This window comes from Branchiostoma lanceolatum, chromosome 9, assembly GCF_035083965.1.
Source record: "Branchiostoma lanceolatum isolate klBraLanc5 chromosome 9, klBraLanc5.hap2, whole genome shotgun sequence".
NCBI lineage: Eukaryota > Metazoa > Chordata > Leptocardii > Amphioxiformes > Branchiostomatidae > Branchiostoma > Branchiostoma lanceolatum.
The window spans coordinates 15,824,420-15,841,703 of NC_089730.1; the positions used below are offsets into that span (position 1 = coordinate 15,824,420).

General features: G+C 39.5%; 1 protein-coding gene across 6 annotated transcripts in view; it reads right to left on the reverse strand.

Moving 5' to 3' along the window:
• Positions 1–441: 441 nt before the first annotated feature.
• The window catches only part of LOC136441900 (netrin-G1-like), a 97,012-nt gene continuing 80,169 nt past the window's right edge, over positions 442–17,284 (reverse strand). For all 6 annotated transcript variants that reach the window (XM_066438448.1, XM_066438449.1, XM_066438453.1 and 3 more), the window contains 6 exons: positions 7,570–8,219; positions 6,486–6,587; positions 5,895–5,977; positions 2,320–2,487; positions 1,784–1,927; positions 442–1,393 (listed from right to left, as the gene is read on the reverse strand). In XM_066438448.1, the coding sequence (XP_066294545.1) occupies positions 1,161–1,393; positions 1,784–1,927; positions 2,320–2,487; positions 5,895–5,977; positions 6,486–6,587; positions 7,570–8,219 (1,380 nt within the window). In that variant the 3' untranslated portion in view covers positions 442–1,160. The remainder of the gene's footprint in view (positions 1,394–1,783; positions 1,928–2,319; positions 2,488–5,894; positions 5,978–6,485; positions 6,588–7,569; positions 8,220–17,284) is intronic.

Consider the following 17,284-nt stretch of genomic DNA (forward strand, 5'->3'; position numbering starts at 1 on the left):
CTTGGATGGTCTGTGTTCTAAAAATAACCTTAGAACCTGAAGAAACAATATATTGAATCATCATCCACGCCCATGCCAATAGGATGTCACACCGCGCGTATGACACCAACAGGGAATTTTGGGCACTTTTTCTCTGTGACCCACTCACATTATTAGTCCTGGTACTTGTTCCGTGGGTTTTCAATCACAATAAGTTTGTTATCATAGAAAGGGAATCACACAAGCTTTATAATGATACATAATGCATCAAAATCGGTACAAAAAACAACGGAGATATGATCAACCAAACTTAAGTTTCCGAACTTTTTGTGCGTAGTTTATATTGGTAACATCATTTCAGACAAGCCTCATCACATTCATTAACCAGGGATAATACTTTAGGTTCCAAATCTACGGTACTACGAACTATCACTGTGTAAAAAAACATCAACGTAGAAAATCTTCAGCATACCCACATTTATGATTAACGTTTTCTTACATTCTTCATGGTTGCGGAGGCGTACTACTATTTCATCACACGGTGCAAAATGTTTACAAATGGTGATATGCAGTAGCATCTATAGTGTTTGTCATCTTAATCTTATAAATGTCTGCAATGTATCAAATACCATACTACTTTAGCATTTGGTTATTTACAAATATCACTCACAATGCTTACTTAAGCATTGGATGAGCTCAACGTCAATATCGACACGTATCCTTTCAGCAAGATTTGCGACGCTATCTGAAGACATCATTTGAGAAATTTGCTCATATTTGATGCCAATAATCTTAAACCTTACAATTATCAACTACTTACAGATGAAGTTTTCATGGGGTATTCAGGAAATCAGCATACTTTGAAATGATTACAAATATCCATGTACGGGAAATATGTTGTTTCCATGGTGGTTGTTTTGATAGTAACGCTGTTTTTACAGATAAGACTGACATTTACTCAATTTCGACAGAAGCAAGAAGTCTTAGTGAATCGCTAGAACAAAACGTGGGTCACAGAATGAAACCACTGCTTATAATTATCTTATAAACCCATGGATTTAATATTCAAAATTTTTACTAACTTGTATTTTACAATTCATGAGAAAAGTTTGTGTTGTTAAGTCAATTAGTCAATAAGTTTATTTAGCTTTGCCCGCCAGTGCTGTTAATTTCCACGTATGTCAGGATATCATATTTATCAATATGACAGTCAGGACAGCCGTGAGGGTGCATGCATGTCCTGGCATCCTTCTTGCGGCTGCATTTGCTCCGCCATTTTTCCTGGGTGACGTCATACCAATTGCCCGCTCGCAAAGCTTGCCGGTATATCCTTCCGGGCAGATACACCTCTCATAGTTGTCGCACGTTCCGCCGTTTCTACAGTTGTTGTCCTCGCTGAAGGTACACATGGCCTCTGAAATCCGAACAACAATGTTATCATATCAACAATGTTACCAGTTGATATTGTTTAGATAGCGATATAAAACAGCCATTGCTTTTCCTGTTTCTTCTTCCTCTTCTTCCTACCCAAACAAATAACGTCAACGACCTGGAGCAGACGCCTGTTGCCGTGGTATCTGAGAAAGTAGAAGACATCCTGTTGTGTTCCACTATATTACGTAGCAAAATGGCAGAACATAGCTCAAGGGGTTGGTCACAATATGTATGAATGTGTTGGAATAATAATAAGCAGACCAGTAGTTTGTCAAGCTAGGCCATATGAAGCGAAGGTAGTATTATGTATATGCTTACAATAGTACCTTTCGTTTCTAGTTGTATCATTTTTTTTTCCTGAACAACTTACTTTGACATCCTTTCTCTCTGGTCCAGTAGTAAGCTCCCACGCACATGTCACAGCGCATGCCGTCTGCGCCGTCTTTGCACTGACATTTGCCAGTCGTGGCGTTGCATTTGTCGTGTCTCGAACCCATGGGGTTACAGTCGCAGGCTGGGAAAAACAATAAGAATAACAATCCCGATTGGCTAGGAAGCTTTGATATATCAAGTATGAGAGTGCGAATAAAACGTCGTGGAGTGATGTCTACTTTGTCTGTTTGTTGAGATATTTTACACTGCCCTCCTCCTTGCGGTTTACGATGTCAAATGTATCTCAGCAGTGACGTGGTTCTATCGCAGTTGTTGCACATCGACTCGATGACTTATCATTTTGACAACAAAACATTTAGAACAACATTTACTTGGCAAAATCTTCCTGTAGAATATGGTGACGGTTGTAAACACCAGACACTTTACAGCATCAAAAAAGTCACAAGAAAGGCAAGAATCTCGTTCTTACGAAAATCTCCATAAACCAAGAAACGGAAAAGAGTTAATGTGTACCTTTACAGACATCGTGGGCGGTGATATCCTTGGAGGAGTCTCTGTAGTATCCTGGGCGACACTCTGCACAGTTCCTTCCCATGGTGTTGTGGTAACACCCGATACAAACCACGTACCCCAACACTTGGATGAACCGGCAGCGGTCAGAATGGGTGTTGCATTCACATGCTGAAAAATAGCACTAAAGATCAATATTTAACAGACACTCTGTTGTGCACATCATCATTCCCGATGTCTTATGACAAAGAGAAAACAAGGGGAAAAAAGTTGGACAAGACCGTTGTACTTTGTTGCTTCCGATGTTTAGAGAAATGTACCACAAGATGTAATGCCAGCCTTAGGTGTCAGTGACTGCCAAACAATGAAAATGCGGCATGTCTCTTTATTGGATTTCTAGGCAAGTCGGCAAGATCTGCACTGTGTACTTTTAGGTGTAGATACCCCTAAGGCTACACGACAACCCTAAAATACAAGCGGGGATTTACATGAAAAGTCATTTCTTTATAGGTGTTAATCCACGCAGCGGTTCGTTATTCAACATTAATTCTAATGCACATCAGATCTGAAAAAAAAGTTAACGAATAGATCACCGGAGACTTCGAGGCTGAGACTAAATGTCAAGAAGAACGATATTCAGATTAACCGTAGCCTCGGGAAACGATTTTTCAGCGTCGACGCATTCATTTAGCTTTATCCAGCAAAAGAACCGTTCACAGGGAGACGAATGAGGCACTTTCCCGGCTTTGTTGGGCTTCCCTTGATGGTACGTAACGGCTATTCGGTACGAAAACTAACGCGGCAAACCAGATTTAAGGCCTAACCTCAGGCAGGGGTCGGGAACAACCGAACCTGACTCAAATTTACAGTGATCCAAGAAGTCATCAATCATTCGCCTGTAAGTGATCTCTAAACTTATAGGCCACCTTGAGAAGTTCTGACGTATCAAGCACTAATATAGTAAAGCTTTGTAAGCTCAGACATGGTGATATTTAAGATTGATGCCCAATTTTTTCAGCATTTTGGAAGTCTTGGTAATGAATGGTATTTCTGTTTATACATGCAAAACCAAGATATTACAATACATTAGAAAAGTAGGTTGACCATGTCGATAAATCTACTGGTGAATAGAACGCGATCTTAAACGGCGCTTGAAAATTTCTTCCCAACTTTTCTTCTAAACGTTATTATTAGACAAGCTAACTAGCAAACCAATTAAGTAAGAGCCGATTCTTATAGAGCGACATATATATTTTTGCTTTTATTGCTCCGCTTGGGAATGTTCGGTTGTCAAGAGCTTGATAAAAGTGCACTTTTCTCAAATAATGGTGAAAACTAGCCATTTGTCATAACGTTAGGTTACCACCACATATCCTTTACCCCGATACAAGACTATAGGATTTAGTAGAGTAAATCCCATTTTGCACTAGCCTGCGATATTTCTACTCCCTTGGGGTGCCATTACATGTACAATTACTATAACAGATATTCATGCGTAGGCAGGAAATGTCATCCAACAAAGCCTCTCTATCCAATATGGAGCCATGGGGATATTGCGTGGTCTTCAAAATGTTCCATTTTTATGCTAATGAGATAATCCACTGAACAAAATGCTATCTATCTATCTATTTTCCATCATTAATGTAACTTATGAATTTCCTTGTTTTCCTTGTATTATTTTTTTCTTGAAAATTGCTATCTGTAAGTAAAAAGGTAATGGGCTTTGATAAAGAATTGGAAATAGGGCAGACGCGAAAATCCTCGAATGTTTTTCAAGAGCCTGATTTTGTATGTATACGGAAAATCATACTTTTGTAACTAAGCGGGTCGTATTACACAATAATAGCCATCCTCCACGTATGTCACAAAAAGTTGCAATATTAGGGTAATAAAAATATCAAGCAGTATTTCAGAAAACTCCGAAATCAGGATAGCTAGATGAATGGCCTTTGCAAACGTTTTCACGTAATTGGCCAGCATAAGCTATTGCTAAAGCTGAGAGGACATGTATCAGTACAGTAACTGTGGACCAATTTAAAGACAGCAACGATAGCAGATGAGATGACTCTCATGAAACGAATGATCGATGCAGTAAAATCTATTAAGCACCAAAAAGTGACTTTTTGTAATACTATACTTCTAGGAGGCAAGTTATGGCCTTTCATAATCTATTATAATTTATCTGATGGTTCCTTGTTTACCGGAGCAGCGCCTCAAGAAGCCAGCTAGAGTACGTGTCGTTAAGATGACCTGCACTTATAGATGTTATCGGTAGATGTCGCCAAGAAATTATGGTTTGCAAGTACATATAAGGCCTCAGCAAGTACATTTTATGGATGGCATCCGCTGCAGACTCCAAATTCAATGCGAGAGGGCGAAAAAAACAAGACGGGTTAAAGAAAAACATGATGGCTAGATTTTCAAAATAGACACAATAACGGTTGTAACAAGAATCAAAGTGACAAAACATGGTACGAAACATGGTATCGCAGCCAACAGGTCGTTTTTTCCTGTATTCAATAAGTGAAAAAAGTGACAAAAGTGGTAGACTGGTACCACATACCAAGTTGGCAACTACACTCTAGCCTCCACATTGGTCCCACTTTTACAAGAATATTTTACTTCTACAACTACCTCATTTGCTGTCTCACTAGCTGTAGTGTCACTTCTATGCAAAACTACGAAAGCCACGCCACTGGTAACCGAGTGCTGAACTCCACTCAGCACTGGAAAACGAGTGCTGGGACAAGTTTTAGCACTGGAATCCCAGGCAAAAGTTCATGAGCGCGCTGATCTCATCCATAGAATTTAATTGCTGTGGCCGAAATTAAGTTATTTTTCTATCACCAAGATTGATGACACCTCCATTTGCTAAACCCGGGGAGAACATGCTTCCGCGCTATTGCTATGTTTACAGCACACTTTTAGTAGCCACATGTGCTGCTGTTTTGAACTGTTCATTTCCAATTGTCAATATATCGGACAGCATTTTGATTAGTTTTCCCACAACATGGGCTTGAGTTGTACATCGCAAGACGGCGCTTGGTCAACGCGTATCGACCATTGGCATTTTGCCGACAGCAACTTATATGAATCTAATTTACGATACGAACAGCATAGCATATCAGTATAATGTCAAACACGGAGGAATGTAAAAATTGGGTATAACTTAGCTCTCCAAGCAACATGTAGAAATTGAATCACATCACCCTGCAGCTGATTCCTTCGTTGTAAAATGGATAGGAGACTATCATAAATGATTATTATCAACCAAGTCTCACGTGAATGTATTTTATCTGAATAAAGTGTGTAGTTTATCAATATAGTTTTACTTAGTAACTTCTTACAGACCAATACAACTAACTACTTAATAGACTAGGCTGTAGTACAATTCTAGAGAGCACCAAATCAATACGACTTAGGATTTATACATTGACACTAAATCTTTTGTAATAACTTGAAAATAGGTAGGTAATATTTCTATGTCCAAATGAATGTTGTAAACCAATAAAATTATAACGATGTACAAAACCAATAGAATCCTAACGAAGTACAATGATGACAAATAGACGTCTTACTTCGACACTCATTCGCCGAGCCGGTGCCGAGTGGATAGTAGCTGCCGGCCGCCCACTGTCTGGCGACGAAGTTCTTCTTACACCTGAAGGACCATGGAAAAACATGACGTTTTCTCAACCTTCTGTTTTCATGAAGTTACTATGATAGCTACACTATGGTTTCTCTCTTGAACTGCCGGACTAAAATTTGGAAACGTCTGGCGATCTAGTGCTGCCGTACTGTGTGGCCGGGTAGAATCTCTTATCCGGGGTACATAAGGTCAAAGGTCGAGAAGCCAAGTAGCCAATTATGCCGTCTTATGCCCACGAATAATTATTAGCTCTGCATTACAGCTCTCTGTATTTTATCAACTAGTTGACACAATTGTTACATTTAAATCAATAACGACTAGAAGAACCTTCATGCGAGGTCTATAAACACATTGGTTGCTTAAATCAAAACAATGCTGTCCTTTTAGTTCGGCCTAGATTCTGTCTAGAACATACAATAACATATTGTGGCCTTGAATGTAAACAAAACAGAAGAATAGAGTTATTCAATAATTTCTTTTAAAGAATGATAGATACGTCAAGGCTAAGATTACTACTCACTTGTTGCAGTCGGACCCCTCAGTGTTATGTTTACAGTCGCAATTAAACTTCTTGGTCTTCGTATCCCTAAGACAGTAGCTGGCGTGGAGGTTGCATTTACACCTAGCCGTAAAAATGAATTATAGTTAGTGCCATTCGAAAAATAAAATATTCCCTTTATGTTACAGAATAAACAATATAGTAAACAATAAGCGTTATTTTGATATGATAGTCGTTTAGATACTCATTAATGTAAGTAGAGTATCGACGACCAGCTTGCAAAATAAGGGGCAAGCAATAATATTTTGTTTGTAATTCTGTACTAGAATTTAATTCGACTATGGTGAAACAGCACCCTAGTGTCATTCTCCTCTAACTACGCACACGTACAATGCAACATCTAAACGTATGGTATGTATGACACCATTGTAACTTTGTCTAGAAGTCATAGTTAATTAGAAGCTTCAAAGGTTTATTACACAAAGAATTTAGAAAACGGCTGTTAAGATTCATTTTTTCTTACAGCCAAATCTACTTTCCTTTGAGAATGTCTCAAAACCTTTGGCTTTCACTTCAAAAGAAAGTTCAGCTGCCAACTAATATATCTTGAAGATTGTTGATATTGCTTTGGCTGCATATTTTTGTTTGTGTTCATACGGCATGTAGAATTTTTAACAGCGAGCAAAGTATTACAGTATATACGTTCTCTGAAAATACACCACAAAACGTCTAACATGCAAACAAAAATAGATACGCAAGGGGTGAGAATAGCAGAAGCAAAGCGAAAGATTCTACATAGGGGTGATGTCAATGCACACACTCTGGAAACTATGCACAGACAAAAAATCACGGTTGCTTTTTTGACCCGTGTATTTGATACTGAATGAATTAAGACCGTTCTTGCAAACATATACCCACTGGAATAAGTACAAGTCACAACACAACATATGTATACATTGTCAAGTTACTACAAGGATGATGATCTTAGTAAGCAAAGTCGACTTCTCGCTTCTTTGTGATGGGAAACATGTAAGGGCAGATATGTTCCATAACCAAAGTTCTGTCTTAACTCATTAGAAATATACATTTGTCTGTTGATACTAACCTGCCCCTGATCTGAACATCAGAAATTGCGTAGTAATATCTCATTAGTTCGTTGGAAGTTGCAGAAGTCCTGCTATACACGCCGTTAGTGGCTGGCTGCAGCAGCCTTATTCTCATGTCCGTGAGAGACACGAACTTTTCCAAGCCCTTGTGCTGATGCAGTTCGATGTCGATGTCTTTACCGCTCTTCCTGCCGTTCAGATATAACCTGAACCTATCCTCGACCTCAAGTAGTACCTCGCCGTTCTTACGCGGAAGGGTGTTGCTGTAAAGCTGCGTGCAGATGACGTTGGTGATATCCCTCCGCGAGATGGTGCTGGCTCTGGCTGGCAGCATCCCGAACGCGTCACGGCAGCTCCGTGCATAGTACTGCCACGGCTGCCATGTCGCGCCGTAATCTAACGACTTCTCAATTATCATCTGGTACGGGCGAGGGGACTGGAAAACTATTCTGATGTTTTGAGTAATTTCGAACGTCTTTTGCCAGGAGAAGGTGATGTTGACCTGCAGTGGGGAGGGGTAGTTTAGCCAGGACACGGACTGCCACCATGTGACAGGCTGCGGTCCCTTCTCTCCGTCAGTCATGAACTTTGGTGGATGGGCGAGCCCCGAAATACGAGCATCGCATACTTCGCATGTTGACGGAGCATCCTGTAAAATATAGTACCTTAACGTTAATTGGGGAAATAACCAGTAGTATCAGTCTTTTTGGACAAAGTCATTACCAATCTATTTCAAATATATGTTGTATATCCAACTTTGTTTATTTTATCACCCTGAAAACTTACAAAGTGAATCACACCGGTTGTCTATGAATTTTATTTTACTTAGGTAAACATATCGCTTACTGGCGCTTTTCAATGTGCCCTGGGGAAAAATCCTAAACAATAGTCATTAAATCAAGCTAACAAAAGAAAACAAAAAGATCACGCAAATCAATGATGTTACATTATCAAAGTTCTAATGCAAAACATATTAGAATCAAATCAAATCAGGATTGAATTTCCATATCATTGTTAAACCATTGTATGGCCTTATGTCATAAGGTAAAAAAAGTATTTCAACATACTTTATACTGATCACTGCCACATAGAATCATCATCATAAGTGACCTTTTTTTCTATGGTCATAAGCTGATGCCTTTAGACGCCAGGTAAATTGATAAGGCTTATTCTATTTATTGGAATGCCTGCCGCATTTACTGTTAAATCATTCAGCCTGACCATGGGGGGCTTTAAGGTTGATTCATTTGATTTAGAAATTGAGATGCAATAACAAGAATATAATGGGAAATGTAAAATACACACTGAAACAGCAAGGAAAGTTGCTGCAAATAAGATTATGATGAAATAATGCCCGATGTGTCACTAGGCTCTCAAGGCTCTGAACGAACGAACGACTAACGGACAATAACATTTGAATAATTCGCAAATACGATTTGTTTGACAAATTGAAAATATACTGTCACTTATTCCTGTCTGCAATAGCTAATGTTTGGTTTGTTTAATTTTTGGGTTTTTTTTCGACACAAGCATGAGATATCGCATCCTATCAGATTGCTCAAAGCATATTAAGCCTATTATCTTACGTATTTTTGCGCATCGAGAACCGGGAAGTAAAAATGTATTCCAAAGTTAATGAAAGAGACAGTTAATAGAATCAATGCACATCTATGTAAAAGACATTGTCCTAACAATACATACAGACAATTGGCATGTGGGACAATGTCTTTTCGTCAGATTTGCTATGTATCACTGAATATTAACACAAATAACTTTATTGGATTAAAATGTACCCTTACGTGTAGATAAGACTAGTCGTCATGGCAACTCCGCGCAATAGATTTATCCAAGCTAGAGATCTAGATAGATTAACATCGATCGGTGACCACCTCCCGACTATGGAGTGTAGCGCAACTCGTTAATAGACTAATGTATCAATCCTGGCATGGCGTGCGAAGCCACAATATCACAGTCACAAAGGGTTGTACGATTTTATCGGATTAGTTTATGGGCTAGTAACAAATATATCACACTCATTAGACAGGATTGTTCTTGGCTATCAGACGCGAGCACATCGATTTGTTCGTCTCGTTTTCTTCTTTGTTGCGCGATTTCAAAGAAGAGGGGGTTAGGCGTTAGAATAATGGCGTCCCGTATCACTAGCGGCTCGGTTGCGTGCGGCAGTTTGGGATCTATAGACGTGACGAGAACACAATTGCAGAATGATTGCTGGAATGACCCCATCGTTACATGTGCACTGCTTCGTAGCAAATCTAACGAGGAACAGCTAGCTACTACTGCCAGTCTGAATGGTAGTGGATCTCCTGAGGGAGGTGTAGATAGGTGGGTCATGCCGTGGGCGGATGAACGTAAATCAGTTTAACTTTGTCCCAGGGCTTGGACAAATTAACCTCAACGGCCATTTTACAATTATACCAAATGATCCCTAGCCTCAGCTAACAAATTGTGTATAATTTTTTGTTTTCGGCAAACTAGGCTAAGTTTTGCTCTTATAATTGTAAAATTCGTCTACCATATCGGTCACATAACTGGGAACCGGGTGCTTTCTTGATTAATGTACAAATTAAGCCTTATTCTATCATCATCTTCGGCCGACAGCGAGTTTGATTTTCTTCAAGTTCCTTTTGTTGCCGGTAAGGTGAGTATTTTGTTTTGGTGCAAGCCTTTTTATTATCATTGAATATATGGATGGTACTGAAACTTGGACATGTTTCTCAACATACGGACGTGATTTAAGTGTAGCCACGCCCCTTTCAAAAGAAGTGAATAGACCCGTGTTGCGTTGCAGTTAAACTCTTTAAAAGCACCACTTCACTAACGGACAGGGAGATGACATCCTAATAAATCACTGCTGCCAATTAGCAGGTGTATGGAGTTCCCCCTTCGAAGCTTCATTAACTGATTGATCCATCAATGTCACGGCTACTGTAGGTCAACCTTGTTAAAGAATACCCTTTGCTTCAGTGTCACGGGGAAAATTAAGCTTTTTGATGCCTGTCTTGTGGATGCCATATTCTCTCAGTCTAGATCTTATCAACCAGCTGTACATATAGTCCATGACGGTTATTAGGCCCCCGCTCCACCAGACAGCAACAGCGCTGCGACCTTACTGCAACCAACATTGGATTTCTGAAATCATTGATTTCATAATTGGAATATCATGCAAATTGTAAAAGTATGACTGAAAATCATAATTTTGTATTTACCTGTATTTTACAAATATACAGAAAGTCGACAAAACACACGGAGCCTACCAATCTTTAACTTTTGAACAGCATTTAAAGTCCCTCCACGGTTGGGTTAGCTATGAGCGGAATACGGTCTACCGAGGAGGTTATCTCCATGGTTGTTGATTCATGTGGCCTGAGGGCGTTGTTAGCTGCGTTATCTGCGTCGGGCTTAACCATACGGTCTATTAATTACGAGGGCGGATTTCCTTGGGCTAACATCGGCTTACGGCAGCGTTCGTCCTCATCAAAAAAGATAACAAACGTGCTGCGCCAGCCCTATTACTATTGGCTGGCAAAACCGAGTAGGCCAAGGGAGTGCTGTTCAGCATGACGCTGAGACTCTTAGGGTACCTTGGTTACATAGCTAACGGGTATGCGGGACCTCTGAGGCTCTGTATCTTCTTAAGCAGTGTAGGGGTGCCCTGGGATAGAAGGAATTTATCCTATATATGGAGCAATAACCGGATTAGGTCTGGTTATGCACACGTTCCATTAGGTCAAGCATAACTCGGTATGATTTTCATTTGACTGTCGCGCTTGTAAAATAAGCTGACAGAAGAATACGGTACAGTTCATGCAATGCTGGGGCTAGGACCATACAATCAATATCTTCGTAGTGTGCACGGTGGTAGGAACGAGATTGCAATATGAAATAAAACCAGGATAAATATTTCATGTTGACAAATGTTTTTCTCTTGCTTTTTATTAAAAATTGTGGTGTTGAACACAGGAGGATTCGAAACACAAGAGGTCCCCAAATGATCCACACTTCCGGCTGTGACGGAACATTATACACGCGCTGGTGCCATCTCCATATACATCCGTCTCTACAGCATTACTCGCAGTATATTAAGACACAAGCAATAAAGAAGAGCTCAAACATGACAAATGTCTCTCGGCCTTATCTGTTCTTGCACACGAGAAACATCTTGACATGATTTATACCAGCTTGTCACTATGAAAACACGGAAGAGCGCCTGAGGCGATGTCAAAATAAATATCATGAACTCTTGCAAATTGTGTTAGCATCCTTCATGCAAACACCTCAAGGAGCAGATACTCCTGACTGTTGCGTATTGCTTGTGCGTTTCTTGTTAGATACATATACTGATTATTAAGGCAAGTTAACTCTTCAAAGAGTTTACCTTTATAAAAGTACTTTCCAAATATGAAATGTACCACTTATCATCTTTAGTCTTCTAGAATACATCACATTAACATGTCAAGAACTCAAATTAAAGAAGCTCATGATACGGATTAAAATTGACCAATTACAGTCTATATGCCAAACTTGTTTTATGTTTGCTATTTCCGAAGATAGCGTTTACCGAAGAGTAATGGCAAGACAATTTCCCGTCGCTCACTAAGTGAGCGTGAATGATATTGGGAGGCATGTTTTGATATGAATCCCATGGCATTTTCCAATATTGTCACTGCTCATAACGCAACGTTTCAGCAAAACATGCCGCTGGTCGTTTTTATAATTTGACAGAAATATCTCCCTCTATTTGAACTGCCGTTTATGTTCAACTTCAAAGGCAGAGAGAGGATGACAACATGTAAATAGATATTCTGAGGCATTATGGCCCTAGCCCTGAGCATAGAGAGCAGTGGTTGTCATAGTTTTTCTATTGGACTTCAATTGTGATTGAAAACAAAATATTGTGAAAACAAAATATTGAAATGACAATTAAAAACGTTTTGTATTTTTTACCTTCGTAGTCATATAGCATTCTCTCATTCTGACGTTATTTTAAAAATACTGTTCAATAAACATCATGTTGTTGATTTAGACACAGTACTACAAAGGACTTCCTCCGGTTTCGTATAGAATATGTTTAACTAAATTCCCTGCAATGTATTTCATTATGGTAAACAAAAAATGTTTGCACTTTTAGATTTGAAATAAAAATGCTAACGGAGATAGAGATCTGTATTTGGTAAATGAAGGTTAATCAGAAGATTGTGTTTCCCGGAAGCCCCACTGGAAGTTAATATGACTATTTTATCTTGTAATTATGGTGACATTTCCTTCCGTTCGATGTTCTTCCAGTCATGGGTGCCACATCATCACGCTTCCATTACACACGCAAGGCAGCGGGAAGACATCTTGGCATCGATCGAGAAGGAGATGCCGCCATGGAGCGAATACGCACTGACAGCGACAACACTGTTCTCTTGATGGATGAGCACGTCGCCTCAAGGTGGCTAATAGCGCCGTGCAGTCAAGTTTGGGGTGGAGATATCACAACTTTTACTGGTGTTCATAGTTATGTAACAGTGCGTTGTAGTGCGGTGATCGGATTCAAAAATACTATCAGGGGCACTGCTTTAAGTGGATCTTGGCACTTAAGGGTGAATAAGAATAAGGCCAATTGTGATACCTTTGGACAAACAAAAGCCACGTTTTGGGGTCACAACTTTAACTGGTGTTCATAGTGATGTAACATGTAGCCCTAGCGCGTTGCAGTGCGATGTTTGGCTTGTTTAAAGAATACTATCAAAACTACTGCTTTCAGTGGATTATGGCACTGACGATTGAATGTGAATATAGTCAATTGTGCTACCTTTAAGCAAAGATCGGTCAAGTTTGGGGTGGAAACGGTAACATTCATCAAGGCACTTCCAGGCTTAATTGTGCTACGTTTGAACCATTCTTGCCTACTCCTATTTATACATACATACATACAAGACGGACATGTTCTTATGATACACATAACTACTTGTAAATAGACTTTAAAACACGGTGCAAGTGACTGGTGTTTCCAGAAACCAGTCAATTGCCTTCAAATAGGCGTGAAATAGTCCTACAGAATAGTGTACAGAATCTATCCTACTAGTAAATAAATTTAGAAAACTTGCAATAATGAGCAGACGTCCAGACGAGGAAAAACTGGCCCTAGCAGTTTAAAGACAATATAGCCATTTTGAAGCCGTCCTTTCTGGAAAGTCTCTTTGATGCCTCTCAACACAGTTGACCTATTTCAATTTTCTAAAAACCACAGCTCACCAATAAAAGCTAAAGAAAACTGCGTTTTTAGAGTATTGAGCCATGATCATTGAGGTTCTCTTAAAGTGCTTTCAGCCAATTTGAGTGGAATCAAAGACTCTGATTGCTTTAGGCTGAAGCTGAGTGGAAGATACCCATTGGGATTTCTGACTGGACGTTGGATAAACCCGAATGATTAAACTTCCAATGCCGGGCTGTGTTCTATCTCGTTCTTTAATAAGTTTCATGGGGAGATCCTATTATTGTCGGCAATAAGGTCCATGGGATGTAAAAGCTGATGAACTCCTTGGAGAGAGGGTGAGATGGATTAAAAGTTGGATGGATCAAACCGCCTTTAGTTTCCTGCGAGCAACAACACCAGGTCAGAAACCATTTTGATAACACCTCCTTGGTTGAACTGTCCATCAGAAAAGTAAGTAGATTTAGAAATAGAGTTATAGAGTCAATATACTGAGCATGCCGGTGGCTTTCTGTACCCCATATCCAGCCATACACAACTGTCTGAACATCCAAAGCCTGTATCCGAGTCATAGCGAAGCTCTGGTGTTACATTTCCAGAGTGGCGAAACATATTTAAGCGTACAATGGAAAATATATTCTAAATCATTTGAATACACTAGTATCTTGTATGGGTTTGCCAGGTTTAAGAAGTACATGCATATGTCACATGAGCTCAACAAAAATGATCGTTGGGGAGTTCTTTGTAAGCCAATTACGAGTTAAATTCATAGAGGATGCTGAATTCATTCACATCAAAGAGAAGCTGTTAATGATGTTACAAATGACCGACTTGACTTGTATCTAGCTATATTTACGATAGGGGTATTGAAATAAACCGAAGTTTTTAACGGGTAACAGACAGGTTTGAATTTGTCAGTAGTCATATGGGTGTTATTTACAATGATGCCGGCACTGGTGGTACAGAGAGAAATCGATCTGCTCTTTGATAAGGCATGAACTGGCAAGGTTCCGCACGCGAAGTGCCAGCTCCGTCAGCGAAACCGCGCATAAATCTTTAGGGAACGTCACGGAAAGTTTTCTATGGAAGAGTTAACACTAACACTTTAGTCAGGGTCTGACAGTTCAAAGATATCATCGCCTGTGGCGGCTCAAAGTGCTGCATGGTGCCGGAAGATGTCTGCCCTTAGAATAACATGTTGTATTTATATCTGTAACACTAGTTCACCTTTATCCGTGGCGTTTTCGAAAGATCTAGCAAAAGAGTAAACAATCATTTATTTCGGTTACATGTCAATATTATAGATCACCTTTATCACTTATGTTATGATATTGTGTTTTCTCCCATGATACAAGATATTGCAAATGATGCGGCCAAATTTCCAACATGGGACAGAAAGTTTTTGACTTCGTCGCCTTTGAATGCGTGGTGACAGTGTCCTGAATACTTGAGTCTCTCAAGTTTGCAACTATAGTGGTGTAACAGATGTTGCATTAACATACATCAATTAACAACAACGGATAAACGTTACCCAACGGATAAAGGCGAACTAGTGTTACCTGTGCTATTATATTCGGGGTGGCACCTACAACTTTCCATGGACAAGACCAGAATTCAACATACTGAAATGTAGTTGATAATCACTGCAGATACAAATAATTCAAAGCTCTTATACAGAATGATTAAACGTGGAACATATATCCTAAAAAACACACAGAAGTGATCTGTCATGGCTTCTAGGTACGTCAAAATCACTACGTCTGCTACCTACATGTACACGAAATGGCTTCCCCATTTGCAACCACAGTTAACTGCCATCAGAGCAAACTTTTTTTTTTACAAAAAACAACGCAAGATATGAAATAAATCCTGGACTAAGTAGCAACGATGCAGGAAACAGCGGAATTGAATTAGGGCTGTTGGGTGGATGATTTAGGTAAAGCCAAGCCCCCTGAGCTCCGATATGCCAATTAAGTGGTGAATTGACGATCACGGGCGTTTGGGCTTAGTTTAGAGTACTGTCCTTCGTGGGTTGTACCGTTGTCTCAAATACACGTTATCCCTTCCTTCGATATACACACAGTACAATGAAGCATAACCTTCTCGGCGTAGGTAATTAAAGGAAGTAAGATGTATTAAACAGTACCCCGTTCTTACCAAATATGATTTTTATTTTCTCTTGAAAACCCAGGTATTCGTTGGAATAAACGTCACGATGAAAAAAAAATGTCATTCAGAAATACGTAGCGCAGGTAAACTTTTACATTCTAAACCTTCCATTCCCTTTTTCTGTTGACCTGCTCCGTCAAAATGCTTTAAGGTTCACATGTAGCTAAACAGAGTTGTTGGCGTATCAACTGCAAAATATTCACCATAACTGGCGCCGTTGGTAATTATGCATTATATTTCATCCAATTCCAAACATTTGGAAGAAACACTTTATAAACATTAGATAAATATTTATTCATCATTCATTTGGAAAATTTGACACTCGATTAAAAACGTGATAATCAGTCATATCATTTGCGGTGCAATGAGTAACAGTTAATCTAAATCTAATTGTCAAGGAATAGTATTCAGTTTAAAGAATCTAATCTGCTTCAAAACCACATACTGACACGGTTGCAGTATATTACATTCCATTTTCAGTCATTTTAGTGGTGTATTCCGAAAAAATCCAAGACCAGAAATAAATAGTACACGTTTATACATTGGAACTACACAAAAATAAAGTCAGCTTCTAACACAGAAAAATGTCCTCCTGTATGCCAATACCAGTTAACATCCCACATGATCCCATCATAGTCACCAAAACCGGGCCAGTAGGTCAGTTATTACGACGATCGCACCCATATGCATGATTCATACACTGCTCTGTCGGAATAAAGGATAGATAACATGAATCATAGGCAATTTATGGGCCTCATTATGTTTTTATCTGGCTTAGAGGCGACGTTAGTATTGTTTTATATCTGAAAAGTTTATGACACTGCCCTCCTGCCAGGGGGTGACACTGCGAATTCATGGAAAGGTGGGTCAGACTTGGATTGCAAGGGGCAAATCAATTCACCGTGCTCTCTGTCATGAAAAGGATCTGGGAACGACGAGGATGTAACGCTCCTACTTGACCTGGTAAAGAAGTGCCCAATGATAGTATTAGGGTTTAGTACGTTTCAGTCTCACACTAAAATCACATGGATCCCGTGTGTATGTAACGCGATGGAAAACAATGTTGCTGTTACAAAGAAGTGGCAACATAGCAGAGCTAAGATTGCCTCTAGTATTTGCTTTTTTTTGTCGTAAAGGCTTACCTGTCTCACATCAAATCAAATTTACTAGACTTAAAGCAAGTATAAAGCCCGAGCCTTCCCTTTCCGCCAGTTAAGTTACTGATTTCTTTTGTGTTGCATGCGTGTCCTTATTCAGACGTCCATGGAAATAAATCTCTCTCAATGATATCCAGCGCCAGCTCTCGAAAAGCTTTTCAAAAGGTG